The 21,131-nt window shown below is 38.2% G+C and overlaps 1 protein-coding gene across 1 annotated transcript in view; it reads left to right on the top strand.

Annotated features, from left to right (window-relative positions):
- The first annotated feature begins 5,866 nt into the window (after window positions 1–5,866).
- The window catches only part of UPB1 (beta-ureidopropionase 1), a 21,042-nt gene continuing 5,777 nt past the window's right edge, over window positions 5,867–21,131 (top strand). Inside the window, exons 1-9 of the mRNA XM_009966477.3 lie at window positions 5,867–6,009; window positions 6,729–6,900; window positions 8,437–8,524; window positions 9,217–9,311; window positions 10,435–10,596; window positions 14,592–14,761; window positions 18,224–18,305; window positions 19,156–19,198; window positions 20,325–20,479. Coding sequence (XP_009964779.2) covers window positions 5,909–6,009; window positions 6,729–6,900; window positions 8,437–8,524; window positions 9,217–9,311; window positions 10,435–10,596; window positions 14,592–14,761; window positions 18,224–18,305; window positions 19,156–19,198; window positions 20,325–20,479 — 1,068 coding nt within the window. The 5' untranslated portion in view covers window positions 5,867–5,908. The remainder of the gene's footprint in view (window positions 6,010–6,728; window positions 6,901–8,436; window positions 8,525–9,216; window positions 9,312–10,434; window positions 10,597–14,591; window positions 14,762–18,223; window positions 18,306–19,155; window positions 19,199–20,324; window positions 20,480–21,131) is intronic.

Raw genomic sequence — 21,131 nt, 5'->3', positions numbered from 1 at the left:
GCCTGAAGTCTGGAGAGACTGTGTTCCTGAGTGTCTGGGGGTATGCATCAACTCACTGGACAAATTCAACTGAAGGGCTGAATCCTCCTCTCCCACTTCTTAGCACAAAACTGTGTTCTCACATCATGTTGCAGCAGAGTGATCCCACAGATGCTCCCTTTTTTCTTCCCTTTCCTGCCACCCAAGCCACGCTGCAGCCCTGGTTACTTCTGGTCTGTGGGAACCATGAGTTGAATAGCTAAAGTGAGAAACTAACAGGGAAGCATTTTACTATGGATAATGTTCTGTCTTTGGGCAACTCCATGCAATCAGCACTGGAGGTGCTTTTTTAAAAGTGCCTGTATGTAGAGATCTAACAGGTTTTCCATAATAATCGTAGTGGTAGGAAGGGTCTCATCCTTTGTGACAGAGCCTTATAATTTCTTGGTTCACAGCTTGAAGGCCTTCCCAGAAATGCAAGGTGTTGACTGTTAGTGGATGTTGTTATTCCTTCTGTGCTGCCAAGTGTGAAACTAAAGATTAATGTAGCCCTTCACTGACTGCCCTGTGCAGGCTTTGACCTGCCTGAAGAATATTCAGTGCCTATCCTAAAAGTTACCCATGTGGCACTCAGTTCAGTGGAAAGGCTTTAGAAACAAACCTCTTCAACCTCCTTGTTGAGTTGCTTTAAGTAACATCAAATCCAAACCTGTGCAATTGAGAGCCACAGTGGTGTATTTAATCATTTAATACTACTCTGTTGCTGGCCAAGCTGTTACCCAAAGCTGTCTCACCTAGAAAATAACGGGGTTTGAGCCATCTAATAAGCTCTCCTGAAACAATTTAGTTTTTTGCATTAAATAATTTTTCAGTTGTTTTTTTTTTTTTTTTCTTTAAGGGCAACATAGGTCTCCTGTATTCTGCATTTGGTTTTAACTTGGATGGCTCTGAGGTAGCTTTTTTGGGATTACTTTACACTCAAATCCTTTATAGAGAGCTAAGTGACTGAAAATTGTCCTTTTCAGAATTTCAGATAAGTTCCCACTACTTTCTATATGATATCCCTATCAACCCTATCAAACACATTTTAAAAGTTTATGGAATTCACAGAGTTTCCACTCAGAGGGGAACTCCTTGAGGGTTTTCAAGTTAACCATGAGATAAATTCAAGACCATCTTCCTCAAAATCAGATTATTCAATCCCAAATTAGGTGTTTGCTAATTCCACTCTCTAACAGTATTCTTGCCAGGCATCTGGCAGTATAGAAACATCATGTTCCAGACTTTGCCTCATCTGTCCAGCTCTTACACTTTAAAATATCTAATTTCTGCAAGGATTGAAACAAAAGTTCTTTCTCCTACTAGGAGGGCAGGGACACCTTTCTCTTTCCAGATTATACCTAAAATTCATTCATTTTGTTATAGACTACTAGCCGCTTTGATGAAGGATTAGAACACTCTATTTATAGTAGGTGCTTAAAGACCGGGCTTCCTGAACCCATGGAAAACAAATGCGCCAGATTTTATTCTTTTGTTCTTTTAATAAACTGTCCGTGAGATTCCTCCCCTCCCCTCCTTTCCTGCTGGTTTACTTGCATTCTTATATGTTCAGTGTTTTTCTCTTCTGTCTTTGTTCCAGTTTATCAGCAATTTACACACAGTTGTTTCCCAGACTCCACGATTTCAACAGCAAAAATAACACTGACCTTTTGAGCCCATGAGCAATCTTGTTGGTGGTAATTTAGCAGAAAGTTACAGTAATGAAGAAGAACGCTTCTTTTAAATGTTAGATCATTAAATGTATTTTATGAGTGTTTATTACTTCTTTAATGCACTTCCTGTGCACCAGGGAGATAGCCATATTCCAGGGAAGAATGAAGTTTTATAACTGGCAAAAGTGGTCAATTTGTGACTCTTTTCTGGTTTAAAGATATGTTTTCAGGTGTGATTTAGTTAAAGCAAGCTAGGAGAATATTTCTAGCTAGAAAGACAATAGTGCTAACAGAAGAACTCTTCCAAAGTTTCTTAAACTTACAGAAAATGTACATTTCACTCTGCAGACTTGAGGCTGGTTAGGGGCTGCTTTGGTCCCAGGCATGCCTGAGAGCAGACAAGATGTATTGTCAATAATAAACTTCCACAGTTTTCAGCCACTTCCCCTCACCCAGACCTCAGAATGGCAGGAAGCCAAAAGCAGATGACACAAAGCCAGCTATATGAGGTTTATAATTTGGATCTCCTACTCTATAGGTGATTGTACCTGTGGCTTTTGCAGAGTCTGCTAGAAAGGCAGGGAGTCTAAATGCAGACCAGAATTTTCCATCCATATCAAAATCCTCAACATCTGTTTGACTTAAGTTTATGTACATATATGTTTCTAAAACTGGTAAGAATACTCTCAAGGATTTAAATAGAATTAGGAGAAGAGGTCTTTGTCTGTAACCAGTGTAAAGACAAAAATCCCCCCAAATCCTTACCAAAGTTAAGTGTTATTAGAAAGAGGTCATGGTACAGAGGAGTGACTTTAAAACAGAGAATGTTATTTTTCCTATGTCACAGCTCCCTTAAAGCTCATTTCTCTCAATGTATATACCAAAGCAGGCCAGAAAGGAAGTTTACCAACTATATTCCTTCTTTTAGCTGTGTATTAAGTATCTTCCCTCTGTATTTTAGACCTGTCTTCACTCTTACGCCTTTTATTATGCTAATTACCCTTCACTGCCTATTACACTCAAAATTTTATGAATCAGATATGTTCCAAGATAATTGTTTTATATCTCCATATGAAGCAAGGGAATCTGTATTTGAGGTGAAGCAATGTAAAGATCTATTTCAGTGATCTACGATCTCTTTTGCAGTACAATTCAGTACTTTATTTTGTGGCCACTGGAAAAGGACAGTGTAGAATGACACTTTAAAGTATGTTGCAGCATCTAGAAAGCAAGCTTAGATAGAGCATCAATATCACGTGGCCTGGCAGGCCACACCTGAGTCCACATACACCTAAATCCCTTGATAGATGTAAATAACAAGCACATGACCCTGTGGGTGATCTGAGACAGTTACTGCATTAGGGACATGAGTTATTAATTTATTTAGCTGCTCTGGGGAATTCTGTGTGACCCATTTCAGGGAAGGACAGGAGAAGAAAGTGTCTGGAACCATGATTCACATGTTAGTAGAAGAGTTTGTAGGAAGCTGGGTGTCTCAGAAGGAGTATATGTACATACTACTAACTTAGAGAAAGACAGAAATGCTGCCTACAGTCCTGCCTACTAGCTCTGATATGTGATGCTGTTCAGCCTTTGCTTCTATCTTGGGTTACAGGGGAAAGACTTTGTTTGTTTGTTTAAATATTTTCTTGGGTCTTTCCCAATTTTAGCCTGAACTTTAGATATTCGTCTCTCAAATTCATTCTCCAGGGTTCTTCTGACTAATGCCAGGGTGCTATTGTGGGGTTTTACAGGAACTCTTGGGAACAGTCTTGCAGCAGAGTGTGTAGACCAGTATTATCAGAACCCATTTTTAGCATTGAGATGGTATTTGTGCAACACAGGGTTTCAACACAGAAGCACAGAAGAACTGCTTTCTGTACAGATTACACTGTGTGGTCCTGACTTCTGTATCTGACTTTCTGGACCACCCTGACTGAGGGCAATAGAGATGAAAAGCATGAACACTTTAGAACTGTTTCATAGGAATTTTCCCTTGTTTGAAAGAACTTCTGTTCTGTAAAATACCTATTATCCTCTAAGCCAGTTACTACAGCCTGGGCTCATACCAAAAGGTTCAGCTATTTCCCAAAATAATTACTTGGTCCAGGTAATGCAGAACTGGGAAGAAACTTAAATACAGAGGTTTGAAGAATTCAAAACCAGAACTGGATCTGGATTCAAGCATTATACTTAAGAGATAATTGCAATGACCGAGGTGGAACATTTAGACTTAAATCCAAGCTCTCTAATATGCTTTGTCTGGGATGTGGAAGACATCTTCCTTTATTAGGTTACTTTCCTGCTCAACATTAACATTTTGTGCTTTGAAGGTTTATTGTGTTGGCTAGAGTTATACCTTTATATACGCGTAGTCCCTATGGAATAGCCTGGTCTCCTTTCATCATTATTAGTAATTCTAGGCTTGTCATTTCCTATTCACGCAGTCTGGACCTCACCGCGTTGTTGCAGGATGGTTGATATGGTGCACAGGAAATGTACTGTTTTTTCAGGTCTCGACTATTTGTGAGTATTCTTTTCAGGGGCTTCAATTTTATTGCCATGAAGTCCATTTCCTACATGTAGTACAATTTACTAAATTACAAACAAACAAGGCATCAATAGAGAAGTCAGTGAAAGTTCACACTAAGAATAGAAGCTTGAAGAGAAAAGTTCAGTTATGTGACCTTCTTCAGGAGCTGGATACAAAATAGACCTGCTGTTTTTCCCTTTAATTTGCAGTCCAGGCAGAAAAGAACTTGAACAGTTCCTGGAGAAACCCAGGCCCTTCTGTTTGTTTCTACGAATATTCCAGAAATGCTTTATCTGTTGACATCCTGAGTATGCTGATATGGAAATGAACTTATACGGTCTCCCAATTTCCCTCCTGTATTGTCAGCTGATTTTTGCATCGATCTCCTGTTCTGCAATGTTTAAAGATCTGCCAGCCATGAACAGACCAAGATGTTACTGATATGGACCTTTAAAACTGGCCATTAAAGCAAATTAAAATCAACAGATGAAAAAGGCCATGCAAGTATCAGTCACTGCTTATTACTGACCTTCAGAAATATGGGAAAGAAAAGTAATTCCTAAGAACAGGTTTTTAGGCCCTTGGTCACAAACAGGGAAATGCTACACTGATGAGTACCAGGCAAATACTTACACAATATACTATCTATCCAGACTTTTTAAAAGTTCCTTCCTTTCAAATGATGGGTTTTTTTTTTCTTCTCCTTCATATTCACCACTATTTGCTTTATAGCATGGTATCATCCCTACTTTTAGCTTATCTTGAAAATTCCCCCAAAGATTAAAGGATTTTCCTGACTGCTGTCTAAAGGAGTTAGCCTGCTCTTCAGGAGTTACTCCAAACAGTTCCTGCCCCACACACAGCAGCAGAGCAGCACACCTGCCCTGGTGCACTTGGCATACAAAGCACCATTGCAACTTTTTGGGTTAAAAAGGGTGGATTAGAGCAAAAGAATCATATATCTCAAAATGCCTTGATGAAACCAGACTATCCCTGGACATTTCCTGTTTAAAGTTAAATATTAGACACACTCTCTCCCTGACATTTTTTTTTTTTTTATTTTGCCTAAAAGGCTTAATATTTAACTCAAAATACGCAACAACTGCCAATGCTAAGTGCTGAATGTTGTTACATCCTCCAGGGGATACATAAAGCAGTGCTTAAACTTGGTGCAGCATATTTAGATGTGTAGCCATCTCTGGATTTAGTGCTTCATTTGGATGGGAAAACCAGTTACCATGTTGTGAATTTCAGTTGCATTTTGAAGCAGAAGACATAGCCGATATTTCAGCGGGAATAACTGGTTTAAACAAGGTGTCTATGTAGTACCTGCTAAAGGAAATATCCTTTATTCAGATGCACTTTTTTTGTTTTGTCGCGGATCAAAGTCTTAATTTGTTCAACCCTTTGTCTGACATTAACTTTGGTTTTGGGGTGAATTCCCAATTATATTGAGCCTCAAATCTATGTTAAAGACAAAACTATTTTTTATTCCTGGCTTCTGTTCAGAGTGTTTCTGCAACCAAAACGGAGACTCACGTCCCTGCAGACACCACAGCCCCGCGGGCTTCCGCGCCCGCCAAAACCCCTGAGGCGAAGGGGGCGTGGCCGGGCGGGGGTAAAGTGCGCGGGGCCGCGCGCGTGCCCAACGGCCTGAGCGCTTCGTCCCGTCGCGGGCAGCGCCATGGCGGGGATGCTGGAGTCGCTGGAGTCGTGCTTGGAGGAGCACGTCCCGCCCGAGCACCTCGCCGAGGTGAAGCGGATCCTCTACGGGGGCGAGGCAAGGTGCGCTGCCACGACGGGGTCGCCTCCCTCTTCCCCCGTCGAGGGAGGAGGTCGTGTCCCCTCCCGTCTCCCTCCTTGGGCTGCGCGGGGATGGCCAGCGCGGGCAGTTTGAGGATGGGTGCGCACGATGCAGGGCTGGGCTGAAAGGAAAAGGAAGGGTGGGTGATGTGGTGTTTGTGGTACTGCGGTGAGGTTAGGCTGTGGTGAGATAACTGGGGTAGTTTGGAGGTAATCCAAGTTTGGGAAGCAGGGAGGTAAAGGTCGTGTGAGAAGATGGCTGACTGAAAGGAAAGATGTGAGGGGAATAGTTTTGAGCAGGGGGCTTGGGGAGGTTGTGGCTTCGGGGTTAAGGGAGCTGAACAACTTGGGCTCTAACAGGGAAAACCACATTGGAGGGAAAGGGCTGATAATTTGGGGGTGGCAGATAAAAGTTTGTGCGTGTCTGCTCCTTGATTTCTGTAGCAAGGTATTAGTGTCTGGAAATCACAATTATAGAGGAGAACATTGGGAGTTTGCTGCCATGGAGAAGAGCAGCAAGATTTTCAAGTGACCTGGTTACTGTCTGACTGTTCCTTTGTCCAATAGGTGCGTATTGGGGCATGGGAGCAGGGAGTGTCTGCAGGGGTAGATGATGTTTGTGAGCCTTTTGGTCCATTGCATTCAGAACAGAAAAGGAGAACATCTCATCTTGAAACGTCTTTGTTTCCTGTTCAATCTAGACAACTTAATTTGCCAGCTGCTGCTCTATCAGCGGCTGAGGAAAGACATTTTGAGCTAAAGGGCTATGGATTTGAAGCTGCTCCAGAGCAATTGAGAAGGCCACGTATTGTTCGAGTGGGACTGGTACAGAATAAAATTCCACTTCCCACAGACACAGCAGTGGCAGTCCAGGTACAGAAGCTGGGATCTGGGCCATTTGTGTGTAATGCCTCTTCTACTGGATTGAGAAATAACACAGTTCAGTTGTTGATGTTAGAAACTCCATGAAACATCTGCCCATTGTCTGGCAATATAGGACCTATCACTATCTTTATACAGTGTACTGTAAGAAATTCAAATGACACATTCAGTTTTATTGTTTCTCAGAAACATGTCTTGTGTTGTGTTTACCTGGTGAATTGCCCAACCAGTTTGCATTTTTTTGAAAGCTAAATATTTAGTCACTGATTCTGTATATAAAAATCATTTGCCTCCGAAATGAAACAGAAAATCATTTACCTGAAGTCATAAGAGATGGCAACCCATGGAAACCACAAAACCAGAGGTGCAGTTCTTGTTTTTAATTGAGAAATGTTCCATTATAGGAAAATCCATTAGAGTAAACAAAGCTGTGTTCATTATTCTTTGTACAGCAGTAAATGAAATGTTGTTACAAGGTAACCATCATCTCTTAACATCATGAACACAAAAGCAGAGGTTGACACATGTATAGAAATAGCCTCCTAAAAGTAGCATTTAAAAAGTGAAAGAAAATACCACATTTATAAAATCTCATGGAATAGTAGTTTATACAGTGACAAGACAGAACACTTCTGAAGAAATTGGTTTTGGAAAGATTACCTGTCACACATGCAGGTAATGAATTCAGAAAATGGCTCATGTTTGTGGGTTCTTTGTAGCATCTGTTGAAAATGCTACTGGTTATATTAATGATTTTATCTTATAAATAACTAGTTAACTATTTCTGTAAATCAGTGTACAGTTGTTGAGTTCGTAGGTCACTGTTGATTTGTCTTGCATTTTTTTTTTTGTTGTTATTAACACCTTAAAGTATCAATGCAAAGTGCTACACCTGTGCTTACCATTAAGTAAAATACTCAAGAAAAAAGTACTTTGAAACTATGGGTTTTTGACTAATTGATAAATGCCTTGATGGTTTTTGCTTTTTCTTGGTAATAATCTACTTAGCTCTTAGGACAGAGGAATTTAGAAAATAGTTTGGAGAGTGTCCAAAATTCACATGTGTGAGCAAGATTTGGAGATAACCAAGGAAATAGACTGTCATTACCTCTTGCTTTAAGATTCCGAGTACTTGACTTTGACTTCACATTTACTTAACATTATTCTGTAGGCTGTTTACAATGAGTAGCAAAATTATAATCTTTGTAGATTCTGTTAAGATTTTTAGCTATTTGCAAATCCGTCAGCAATTAGTTCTCATATATTTAAATGTTGTAACCGTGGATTTAGAATTCCGTTGGATTGCTTTCTCTATTTTCAGCATCTAAATGCTTTTAAAAATCTAAATCTTTCTAGTATCAGTGTTCAGGAATGATAACTTCTTGAGTCATTTCCCCTGAAAGCAATAGGACTAAGTATAGAACAAGATAAATTTAATGTAAACAAGGTTTGTAAAACCAGGCTGTTAATATACAAGTGAGTTACAATGTCCAGCTTTATTTATAGTGTGACACTTCTTGCAATCAGGTGGCTGCACTGCACAGACGAATTGAGGAGATTGTGGAAGTAGCAGCAATATGTGGAGTCAATATAGTTTGTTTCCAGGAGGCTTGGAGTGAGTATTTTCTTCTAGGTTGTCGGAGGTCAAGTTCTTTCTATTTTAACAGGTATCCTTCACTAGAAGTATGTCTTGTAAGTAAACATCAGAGATCTTCCAAGATACAGCAGTTGACTTTACTGACTTGCTTTCTAAAGGAAAAAGCAGGGAGTCTTAGTTAGCAGAACTGGGTGGAAGATGTATGTGAAGTCTGTTACATTGAAGACTGGTATATGCTGCAACAGTGGCATTTGTAGGCATGCTTCTTTGTGTCATCCTTTGTGATCCTTTCCTCAATTTTTTTTCTCCTAAGACTTTGTTTTTTCTATACAGGTATTAAAATTTAAAAATCTAATTTTAATTAAGTTGGAGTCTTTGAGGCTTAATAAAGGCAAAAACCAAAATAAAGGTCTGTGAAATGTTTCTGAAAGCAAGTGACTCACAGAAAGCGTACATTAATGACTGGGGTGTATTTTGTATTTTTACCTCTGGTAAGACTTCACTAAGTGCATTCTTTCTCTTCTGTTTTGCTCTGTGTAGGTCCAAAACTCGTTGCCCTTACTAAAAATATTTTTAAATAGCTTTTCAAAGGAAAACAGTTGAATCATTCTTCAGTGTTTAATTTTTTATTGGTAGTCAGGCAAACAGTGTGTATTTCTTGAGTGACATGAATATTCTTGTAAATTTGGTCTTGCATTGGTGTTTTCCAGCCATGCCCTTTGCTTTTTGTACAAGAGAGAAACTTCCTTGGACTGAATTTGCTGAGTCAGCAGAGAATGGACCAACAACAAAATTCTGTCAAGAGGTAAAAAACCAACCAAGAAAAAAAAAAAATCCCACATCCAGCCTCCAAGCTCAGCCCATAACTGCCACTGATTAGCATGGATTTCTTCTGTATGTATCAGTCTTGTACCATGGAGAAAATTGAAATAATAATAAATTTTCAACTTGCTTGACAAATACTATGATAGTGAGTGAAGTAGAAATGGATAACAACAACTGTGCTCAATATTTTTTAAACTACTTTGCATTTACAGACTACCTTTTACCGTGGAAGGCATATGAAACTGCCCATTTAACTTTTCTTGAATTTTACAAGGGAGGAATGAATCTTCATACCAATATTTTCAGTTCCATTTCAATGTTTTTTCTTGCCTAGAACAGTTGAGCATTAAACCATGCTTGTATGAAGGTGTGAGAAGAATAGGCAGCTTTTTCTGAACAGGGAACACTTACACAAATCTTTTGCATCTCTCTGTGAAATGATACAAAATGTAGGGGGCTTTATGTGGACCCAAGGGGATTTGTTATTGTCTGGCTCTGATTTTTCCAGAGACTGTTGATTGCAAGGGTGGCAGAGTTGTTTTTGCTTTCTGACAACATTTTTTTTAAAATAAGGAATTTCAGTTATTTTCTTTTACAAGTGATTGAAACAACAAAAGTCTATTTTGATGTAAAATTTGCCCGGATATGCACTGACCTATTAAGTTTTTGTAGACAACATAATATCTTTAGTCTGTTGTCGGGCAAGTAAGTGTTGCTTCTCACTATGGAATGAATGACATGCAGGAAGTTTGGAGACGTAAAAGAATGAGAAGTGATTTGAAGGAAAAGACAATGTGCTAGTAAACTGGAAATCAGAATACTTTGTTTCCTTTTTTTTTTTTGTTTAATCGTTTTCAGCTAGGTGTGTAGAATGGGATGGGATCTATCTCCTTTTATTCAGGTGGAAAGCTCTCTGATATATCCATCTTTGATGAAGAAACTGTGGTGGTGTTGGCATGCCAGTGTGGGTTAAGCAGTAGCCCTTGATAACAGTCAAGTAATGCATGAGATGAAAACTTTTTTTAATCCTTCTTTATGAACAAAAAGTGAAAATAATTACTGTAGGCTTGTGTGTAATAGAAGAATTGTGTTCATTTTTATAGCTGGCAAGGAAATACAATATGGTTGTGGTATCTCCAATCTTGGAGCGAGATGAAATACATGGAGGAACTCTGTGGAATGCTGCAGTGGTCATTTCTAATTCTGGAACTGTCCTTGGCAAAAGTAGGAAAAATCACATTCCAAGGGTTGGAGATTTCAATGAGGTAAGATGCAGTATTGTGATTATCAAGCTAGTCTTACCTTGCAGCTCTTGTTCATGTCAGCATATATTATATCAGAGTTGCATTGGCAGGAAATGTAATGTTTTTCTAGAAAATGTGGTTCATTAAGCATCAAATCAGTTTTTCTCAGGTGGAATTATAGTAAATTAGTTTATCAAGAATAGAGGGTGATGACTCTTAAATGGCAAATAACATTGAGTCTTTGTCATGTATTCTTTGCCTGATGGAAACTACAAAAGTATCGAGGATCTTTAAAACAAAATTCTTTAAGTCACAGCTTTGTTATGTTAGTTTTGCATGACTGGCTTAGTTTTTGCATGTGTGCATGCTGAACTTATTTTAATTTGGAGGGCAATTGTTTCATGGTTCAGGTGTAAGCATTATTTATGGGTTTGATCTCTGTTTCTCTGTGAGACTGTCTTGGAAATGACAGTTCTTAAGTTTCTTTGAGCAGAATCCCTTAATTCATTATACTTATGACTGAATAGCTGGTTTACAGCATCTTCTGTTTACTAATCACATTACTTCCACTGGAGCCCCCCAGCAGTTTTTAGGCCGTCCTCCAGAATCAGGTTCAGAAACTGAACTGGTAGTAAAGGCAAGGCCAGAAGAAAACTGGTAGATGTAAAATGTGTTTATCCATCCATAAAATTATCACAGGCAGAAAGATCAAGATTAAAAATTAACCAAAGTCTAAAAATACATTGTCTTACCTAGCTAAATCTCTCCTCGTCAGCTGAAGTGAGTAATTAAGAGGTGTTTCTTCTAAGCACTGGGGGCTGCTATATACCTGCAGTTCCTTTGTTCCCTGTCTGAATGTTCCAGTCACTAAACTGAGGTTTCAGAATTGAAACTGCTTTTTTATGAATTTTAGAAATTTTTTTGTGTCTTGAAACCTTGTGTTCAAAGACTTCTGGAAGTTTTGACCTGGGCTCCCAGACCTGATCAGACTGGTTTGCGTTTCTTCAGAGGTGGCTATTAATAGGTTTCTACACAATGGTTTTCTGGCACAGGCCTGTCAGTCACCAGTGTTGACGTCTATCTTTAACGATTATTTTGATATTTAATATTATTTTATTGGATATGTCTTTTAGCTATCAAAACAGTAACTAACAAACCCGTATAAAATATACTAATAAAAATGAATTTTGGTTACTTTCCATATTCTTGATTTGTGTCTTGTGTAGTCAAACAAAAAATAAATTCTTGTTGCTTGTGCTAAAATATTATGTCTTTCAGCTTTCCAGACAGTTTTTTGTGGAGCATCAACAGATTCCAAGAAACTTCTTGTTTCCAGCTTTGAAACTGTAATGAAAGGCATCTAAAAAAAGGAAATATTTTTACTTTTCCAAGTGATGTATAAATAGTTCTATTAAGAGTTTTGCATAATTCCTAAAATGAGTTAGTTCTTATAATCCTAAATGCCAGAATTATCACAAAACAATCTATTTCTGTCTTGGAGGTATACTGTAATGATTTGACATTTCTTGTTGCATCCACCTCATTATAGAAGCAAGTAGTGTTTACCCAAAACAGCACTCTCTTTTTAGCAAGTTTTCTTAGCAGAGCATTAAGTCCATTCTTCTGAGCTGAGCAATTCTGATAGAGGAACTTTAGAAACCACCAAGACTACAGGGAAGGATTATGCTAATCTCCGTTACTTTAATGTTGTTTTCTTTATCAACAAAGTTAACCCCCAAGGAAGCGTTGAATTTTAAATTACTTTTTTGTGGATAGTCTCTGTAGGACAAATAGGGAAAGGAGCCTTGTTAAAATCATCCTTGTTGAATCAGTGAGAACTAAATGGAAAGGGGAAAGAGATTGGTCTGTAACATTCAGCCATGTGTGGGAGGGCATATAAATAAACAAAAATCAATCCTTCTTGAGACATCACAGTTTGTTGCTGTGGAGATGATTGTGACCTCTGGTGAGGAGTAAAGAAATAAGAACTGATGAATTCCCTGAAGCAACAGCATTCTTGTTTTTCTTCTCCTATTGTAATAAAAGAAAACTGAGAATAGAAGAAAAAATGGAAATATATTCAATCAACGGAATTGTTTTGAAAAAGGATTGTATGAGTGCCCACCACATGGTGTGCTCTCTACAGACATGAAAGGGGATAGAATCAGTGCCCAAGGGACTGTGCAGTTTTATGAGACCTGGTAATAAATAAGAAACATGAGATGCCACTTTTACTGTGCATAGTGAACCTCTAGTCCCTGGTTTCAGAAGATGATCTCCCTACATCTATCATGCCATTCTCCTACACTTACATGAGGCCCTAATTTGTTCCCCTGCTGTAACTGTGCTTGCATTAGGCCTGATGTGGTTCTGCTTCCTTCAAGACCAATGGCAGTGGTTGTTGCAATGGACAGATAGTTTCAATAAAAAGGGAATTGTTTTACAGCACACCTTTCTTATGTGGTAAGGGACATGCCTCATTGAGTCAGGCGGGTGGATTATGTACCTTGCTTTTCTGTCTCTTGATCATCACAAGAAGATAGGAATGAGGCTGGCCACTCTGCAACCTCTGTGCTCTCATGGTATCCACAGTCATTGTATTAGAGATGTTGGGTGGCTTCTTCCTGTCTATTTTATTTCTTACCTGTGGTTCTTTTATCAATTTGTCTAATCCCTTCTGAACCTGGTGATAATACTTGCTTTCACAAAGAAGCAGATATCAGAAGTACACTGCCTGCTCCATGAAAAAAAAAGTTGCTTTGGTTGAAAACAGGTACAAGAGTGTAATTTCAGTCAATACCCACTACTGCTGCTGCTTTGGGCTTTCTGTATTCATCTTATTCACTGTCTTTGTGATTTTGTAAATCTCATTCATATCATCACCCTCAGCCTTCTGTCTGCAGGTTGAAGAGCTTTTTTAGTTGCTTCTTACAAGGGATCTGCACTGTCCCCTTAATCATTTCAGTTGCCTTTGCTTATTCCATCTCTAGTATATCCTTACTGGGACTAGGGTTGCCTAGAGTACTCAAGTCATGGGCACACAGAATTCTTACAAACCAGCAAAACTATGTTTTCTGTTACATTTCAATACCCTTCCTGTTGATGTCTGAGATTTTCTTGAGTTTTTGACTACCACTGAGCACTAACCAGGCAACTGTCAGTGACTCCACACATACCTTTTCTTTGTATCTGGGAAGAACCACTTCTGTACATTTCATTTAGAATATCTTTCTGAATGTTTGTCTCTCGATAGCTGTTAACAATGCCCTATCATTCTCTTTACTAGTGCCTGTTACAGGAACCAGTGCATTTCCAATTGTTTAGAAATGTTTGATATGATAAGATGAAAGTTCGCAGCATATGGTAAATGAGATCTTTTAAGCCAACGGTTGGCTCCAGTTTCTTTAAGGAGCGTTCTCTAGATTTATCCTGTGATTTTCCTGGTGGTAGTTTCAAGCCTTGTGTTTGTTTAGAGCAATAGGCATATAGGGAATTTAAATAACCAGTCTTAGCTATACACTGATATTTCCTTATAGTATTAATAGAATTTCTGCATGTCATTACATAACAAGTGAGTGTAAAGAAATTCCGTGTTCTTTAAACAGTGTTCATCATCTCTCTTTAATCAGAACCAAAGGATTGTAATGACTTAGGAAAATTCTCTTGTGTGGTAAAAGTACTAAGAGAGGTGCCTGAAGTTTGGCAATTTGTGGATCTCTCTTAAGCTTCTGTAGAAGTTTTTAGCATTAATAGAAGGGTTTATGTCAAAGTCAGACAGTGCTTAGGTGTAGTATGAGTGAAGGGAAACAGAAAGGGGCTTGAATTCGAACCCAGCAGCCTAAGAGAGCCACCTTTTGCTCTATAACAGTGCAGCTGTGTACTAAATGAAAGATGTTGTCATTGCTCATGGTTTAATGACTTGAAGCTGGTAAACAGAAATGGGGATGTGTCAAAGCAATGTTGGAGGTATTTCTCATTTTTAAGATATCTGCATTTGGCTTTTTGTTTGTTTGTAGTCTACTTACTATATGGAAGGAAATACAGGACACCCAGTGTTTCAGACACAGTTTGGAACAATTGCTGTGAATATCTGCTATGGGCGCCATCACCCTCTTAACTGGCTCATGTTTAGTATGAATGGAGCAGAGATCATCTTTAACCCTTCAGCCACTATTGGAAAGCTCAGGTAAAAAATACAAACTGATTTAGGCTGTTGTACACTTTCTGGGTTAACTGAATCTCTGAGCTCCTCGCTGGGGCCTCAGGGGCACCTTGATGAGGTCTTGGAACCTGAGGTATCGCCTCCTTGTTTTGCCTTCATGTAGGAATCTGCATTCTTCACCTGGAGTTCTGGGCTGTTGATCTGCTCACAGTCACTAATTCTCTTCCAGAATTTCAGTTGTAGATCTACAGGTCTTTTGACTCTCAGAGTTAACCAGCATCCAGCTGGTGTTCTGAAAACTAATTAGAGTTTATTTAGATTATCTCTGTAATATTTTTGCTTTATGATAGGCTGTAGTAATTTACATTCAGGCTTAGCTTGCCAGCTTGCATCATCACCTAGGAGCCAGTAAGTATGGTATCAAATTGCAGTTTTCAGAGCTAAGCTGAGAAACTGTTTTCTCAGAAACTTTTTTTTTTAAAAACTGTTGGCAATTTTGTGATTATCAGGCCTCTTGAACCAGACTAAACTAGTGTAAACTATTTCCCTTGAGATTAATCTTCTGCAGATTGACATTAATTGCACCCTACTGACTTGATATCCTAAAAGAAAAAAAAAAAAAGCTCAGTGAGCTAAGAAAATACATTTCTTAGCTAGCCCATAATGATTAATTTGTGGATTAGATCTTGAATATTCTTTGCCTCTACCGTATCAGCATCAGTCACATTTCAGTATAAAAACCTTTGAATGTACCATGCTTCCAGAGCATAGTCTGACACAGGCTGTGTATTGCTTGGGATACTATAATGTGATGCAAAATAACTGCATTTCTTTGGGGCTGGTGGGTGGGCTTTCTTTAGGTAGAAACCTTGTAGAAATTGTTTCAGTGGTTCGTTATACCACTCTTCTTGACAAAATTGCCATGGCTTCCTTTCATTCTCATTGGATTCTGTTCTTTGCTATACTACTCAATACATTCAAATTCCAAATTAGGCTATTTGTAAATTGAGGTGTGGGATTCCAGAATGTGTCTACACATCAGTTTAACACATGATAGAACAACTGTGCTTTTTCTTTTTTGTTTGTTTGGTTTTTGTTTGTTTTTTTTTTTTTTTTTTTTCTGATAACAGACTCTGAAAAGTAATTTAGTATTATATGGTTACATACATATGACTGAGGAAATGATGGTAGTTTAGGCTTAATTATAAACATTAATATTTTTAACCATTTGCGGCGTAAGTGGTTACTTTTGTACAGGGCAGAGTGGAAGGTCTGGCTTTGCAGAGTTATTTGGAACAAAAACATCCCCTTTGTGAATTAAAAAAAAAAAAAACAAATTTAGGGCTAGCTGAACTGTCTTTGAGTTTTCAGCTCCAAAGATAAGTTTTAGGAAGTTAATAGGAACTATTTCATTGTTACTGATGATATTGTAATACAAGTATAATGTCCAGTAGCAAACAAAAAAAGAATATATACTGATCTCATAATACTAAAAATTCTTTTCTCTCCTTTCAGCTGGGCTTGTGTGCATGGACTAATTGCACAATACTATAATTTTTATTTCTTTAAACCTAGAGGAAGAGATTTTTGCAGTGTCAGTTTTCCAAAACTTAATGTATTAAATGTTCAGGCAATATAGACTTGCTAACTGGGTATACAAGATGGTAGAAAAGCTAGAAATGTACAAGGAATGTATTTTTTAGCATTTTCTATTTCTTCAGGATTCACCCAATCCCTCTTTACCTGCTTAATGTAAACTTAGTGTTTTTCCATCTCTGTAACAAGGTCCAAGAATATTCATCCCATTTTTATTGCTGACCAGCTTCTGAGGACATTGAGCATTCATAGTAGGGTAGAAATGGTGAAAAAGAGATTAAAATTTCATACCCACAGCCAGTTCAGATGCATAGAACCATGTATTTACACATCTGGAGAGTAGAACTGTATGTTAGTTGCAGTATTCTGTCATTCAAACTGCCTTGAATAGTTTTTGGTAAAAAGATAATTTAGGTTGAGTAATGTTGGAAAATGTCCCTTGAAAAGAGTTGAATGAATACACAATGCTTTTGGGGCATTTATGTTACTAGAATAATATTTGTGATGTTTGTCCACTTACAGCCCATTAACAGGAAGGCAAACAGAAATTACCCTGTTGTCATAAAGGACTTCACTGGTACTTTGGGTGCTTCAGGCTCTCCTAATTATTAGCTTTCACTTGATTGTTTTTAAGCATATAATTTTTTATTGCAGAAGGAGTACTCTTGAGGCCCATGTAAAAACTGTCTCTGGGGTCACTTCTTGGCAGTAGCCTTTTTTTCCTGTGTCTCTTCTTCTGTGAAATTATAATTTTCTGGAGCTTTTCAATAAAATGCCTTTTTCTTAGAAGAGCTGGCTGCCAGACTCAAAGCAATTGAGAAAAGAGGCAATAGACTTAGTCCTTTCAATCAGTCCAGTGATTACCTCTTAAGATTCTTGAGTCTGACTGGGACATTAATGAATCTGATGCTTGCAACCTTGTCTTGGTACTCAGAATCTGGGAGGTACATGCTGTCACAGGAGTGGCCAGGCTGTATCACCTTTGTTTTGGTGCTCTGAGTACTTCCAGACCTATTAACTAGTCTGATCCTTGTGTATTAAATTGCATAATAAAAGGAAAAGTATTTCAGTTTTAAACATCAGTCATAATAGAAATCTCCTTTGGAAAAGAGGTAGAGGCTTGCAAAAGAGAAGGAATTTTTCATGCCTTATTTCTCAGTTCTTGGTTTTATGTAAATTTAGTGACTGGTTTAATAGATAATTACTGGGAAGTTGTTGGGATGCTTTTGTTAAACATGTTTTCCTTTTCATCAGCCCACCATGGAAAAATGTTTTAGTGGAAAGTGTTATGAAAACTGTGGTTGAAATAACAGAAGTAGAAAGTTTGGGTGGAAATGGATTTTGCTTTTCCTTTATTTTTTTATTATTACCATAATTAATTTTTTTTCATCCACTGCTGCAAAAGCTTTTCCTGAACCATTTTGGGGAAAAAAGGAGGCATCTTGTATGAATCTCTTACAGCTTTGATGCAGAATGATGTTTAGTATATTGAAAGTTCATGGAATATGAAAGCACATGTGTAAATCCTTTGCGTAATTTGGGGAATAAAACATTTTACATTTTAAATGCTTTGAAAATCTTGAGATGTGTTACTTTTTTGGGGGTTGGGTTTTTTTTTGTTTGTTTGTTTGTTTGTTTTTTTTTTTTCCTTGACAAAGCCATATTTACCAGGTTACCAGATAGAATTGTCTATACCTATATTTGAGGAGAAAATAATTATAGTGCTTGGCTGAATCTGTGGGGAGATTTTGATGGTAAGAGCAAGATCAGTCTTAGCAGCTAACTTTGGCTTCTTTGACAGCAAATGTACAGTGTGAGACAGTTATAATCTAAATTTAACTCTGAAGTAGGTAAGTAGTGAATACCTGCCTCCCCTTTTGTGTACTGCAGCGAGTCACTGTGGCCAATTGAAGCAAGAAATGCTGCCATAGCTAATCACTGCTTTACGTGTCCCATCAACAGGGTAGGAACGGTATGTATCTCCACTTCGTTACTTAATTTCATAACTTGGGTATTATAACATGAGTTAATTCAAGGGAATGAACTGAATAGCAGTAGAATGCATAGATTCCTCTACTGTATAACTGTTGTATTAGTGTTTATAGTATGATTTAAAGATGGACAGTGATAAAGAGATCGAGAGCTGCGTTGTTGCTGGCAGCCTGCTTTTTGGTTGCAGCTGCTTCCTGTTCTTGAATTGCTGTCTTTGTAATAAGCACCCGCCCTTTTGCTAATTCTCCTAGTTTCTATGGTGAAATCAGTATTCTTTCAGCCAAAATGACTGAAAATGAAATATCGTCAAATCAGTGGTGCACAACTGGTTGCTGTTATACAGATACTACCTCTTTCTGGACACTGAAATTCTATAATGAAGATTAATATTGCACACAATAGGTTGTTCTTGCCTTCAGATTAGTCCAAATACCCTACATGTGTGCTGTTTTATAAAGTTCACTTCAAAAATCCAGACTTGTTCTTGCTGTTAGGTGGATACATTTTCCTCCTTTTGTGATCTGCAAAAGTGTGTTTGGTTAAATGTCTCCTCCTTTGCATCCTCTTTAGGCTTGTGAAACTGGTAAGAGGCATGTTCCCCAAAGCATATGAACAACAGGCAGTGATACAGAAAGATCTTGTTTTCTAGCCCATCCATCATAGGAACTAGGCTCCTCTGGTTACTCTCTCTAGACAGTGCTGATAGTATGCCATAAAAAAAAATCCTAATAGATTTATATAAACTTCCATACTAAATATGGTAGACTAGCAAGGATTTCTTGACTGAAATGGTATTACACTGCCACCTACAGATTCTTTTTATTTCACAGGAATACTACAAAAATGCCTTTACTTCTGGAGATGGTGGAGAAGGTATGTTCAAAAATCACATTCAGTAGTTGCTAATAATTGTTAACTAGACAGTCTGAAGTAACGATAGCTGTCCTGCAAGTGTCTATCCCATGACAGTTCTAGTGGCTAGAGACTGCCTTACTTAAAACTGCTGATTTATAAGTTGGAGAGAAGAAGCACTTCCTATGAAAGTTGGTGGTACCACGTTATGTGATCACCAGAAGGTCATACCTAAGGTTTCTATATACCTTCAGAGGACTAAGAGTTTTGGGGTCACTGCGATATTGTAGGACTAGAGGACAGAAATCGCACAAATAGCCGTGTTGTCAGTGCATGTGTGACGTTTTATTTGTAGTTCTAAGACTATTAACAGTAATGGCCCTAGCCTGAATCTCCAGCCAAGCCATTTTGTCCTGTTTCACAGATTTGCTGGAAGTTAAAGAAGAGAATGCTCAAAGAAGAGCATGAGATTTGCTTTTTTGTACTTCACTTGTATGTTGCAAAACTGTAACTTGTCCTGTGACAACCATGACTGGTGCTGGCTTCATCTGGATTAGGCCTGAGCCTTTTTTTAGCTAGTTTTGGAGCTAATTATTTATAGCAGCTGCATAAAAAAGGTCAATGGTATCCATTGCTTAGTAGTACAACAGACAGGGCTGATTTTTGGCACAACTGAGAGTTGTGCGATATGAAGTAAGATTTTTTCCGTGCCTCAAATCCTGGCATTTTCATCTCTGACCTTGTATTGAAAATTGAATGGGTGCATCTCTGTCATCTGTTTTGGAAATGTATGATTTGACAATTAGAATTAATCTAAATTCTAAATAAAAAACAATGAAAGCAAAGCCTTTATTTCAGAGACTTAATAATGGGAAAGCATAATCATGCATTATTTAAAAGGTAATGCTCTGAGGTTTTTTTCCTCTTAATTCGATACATGCGGAAGCTGTGCTGTGCATGAAAGTAACTATTGGTCAAAACTGCAGTTACCTTAGGATCGTGCTGTGACTCTTTAGGATGATATCTTGCTTAAAGCACAGTGAGTGGGCAACCACAAGAAATTGAGCCAGGCTTTATGGTACACTGCATGTTAAGTTGTATACTTGTTTGCAGATGGTGTTACATGCTTTTTAAAAATTTCTTTAAGCACACCATGACTTGGGCCATTTTTATGGCTCAAGTTATGTAGCTGCACCAGATGGCAGTAGGACCCCAGGACTCTCTCGCACTCAGGATGGACTTCTCGTGGTAGAGATGGATCTGAATCTTTGCAGGCAAGTCAGTGACAAATGGAATTTTAAGGTAAGCCTGTTATAAAGAAACAAACTTACACACGATATTAGAACAAACAAGCTTTCATAGTTATTTTATAATCTGACAGTAGTTAAAAGGCAGCCTTGTTGGGTTTTTTTAACAGTCCAGAGCTTAAATCGTTGAACTAACTTAACAGGGTATTCTGGAGGCCAAAGGCATAAATGGATTCCAAAAAGGAGTAGCCAAATTCAAGGAAACTAGGCCAGTAGCTTTCAAATGAAAAACTTAGCCTTTGATCCTTAAGTGTGGATTTTCAGGAGCTCCAAGGACTGCTAGGGAAAGTGTGTGTGGTTTCCTTACGCAGGGTATGTAGGCATTTGTCACTGGGTAGATGGGCCTTTGTTCTGACCTAATATGGTAGTTCTTTATATTCTTATAGGCCTTACATGTCAGTTTTAGTGTAAAACCCAAAACCACAAGAATCTGTAAACATCAGAGAACTTTCTGAATTCAAACTTCTTGCAGTCTTAACTCCCTAAATTTGTGGACATGTTGAAGCCACAGAGAAATACTGTGTACGTTCATCTCTGAAGCATACTAACACACTTTTGAATTTATCTGAGTCAGATTAAGATGGCTGCAAGCCTTTCCACAGGATTTTAACAAACTCATATATTACGGTTTTTTTTCTGAGATAAAA

Source organism: Tyto alba, unplaced genomic scaffold (assembly GCF_018691265.1).
Source record: "Tyto alba isolate M040663 unplaced genomic scaffold, T.alba_DEE_v4.0 Super-Scaffold_44, whole genome shotgun sequence".
Taxonomy (NCBI): domain Eukaryota; kingdom Metazoa; phylum Chordata; class Aves; order Strigiformes; family Tytonidae; genus Tyto; species Tyto alba.
Note: the sequence above shows the minus strand (reverse complement) of the source record. Positions and strands in the feature narration are given on the sequence as shown.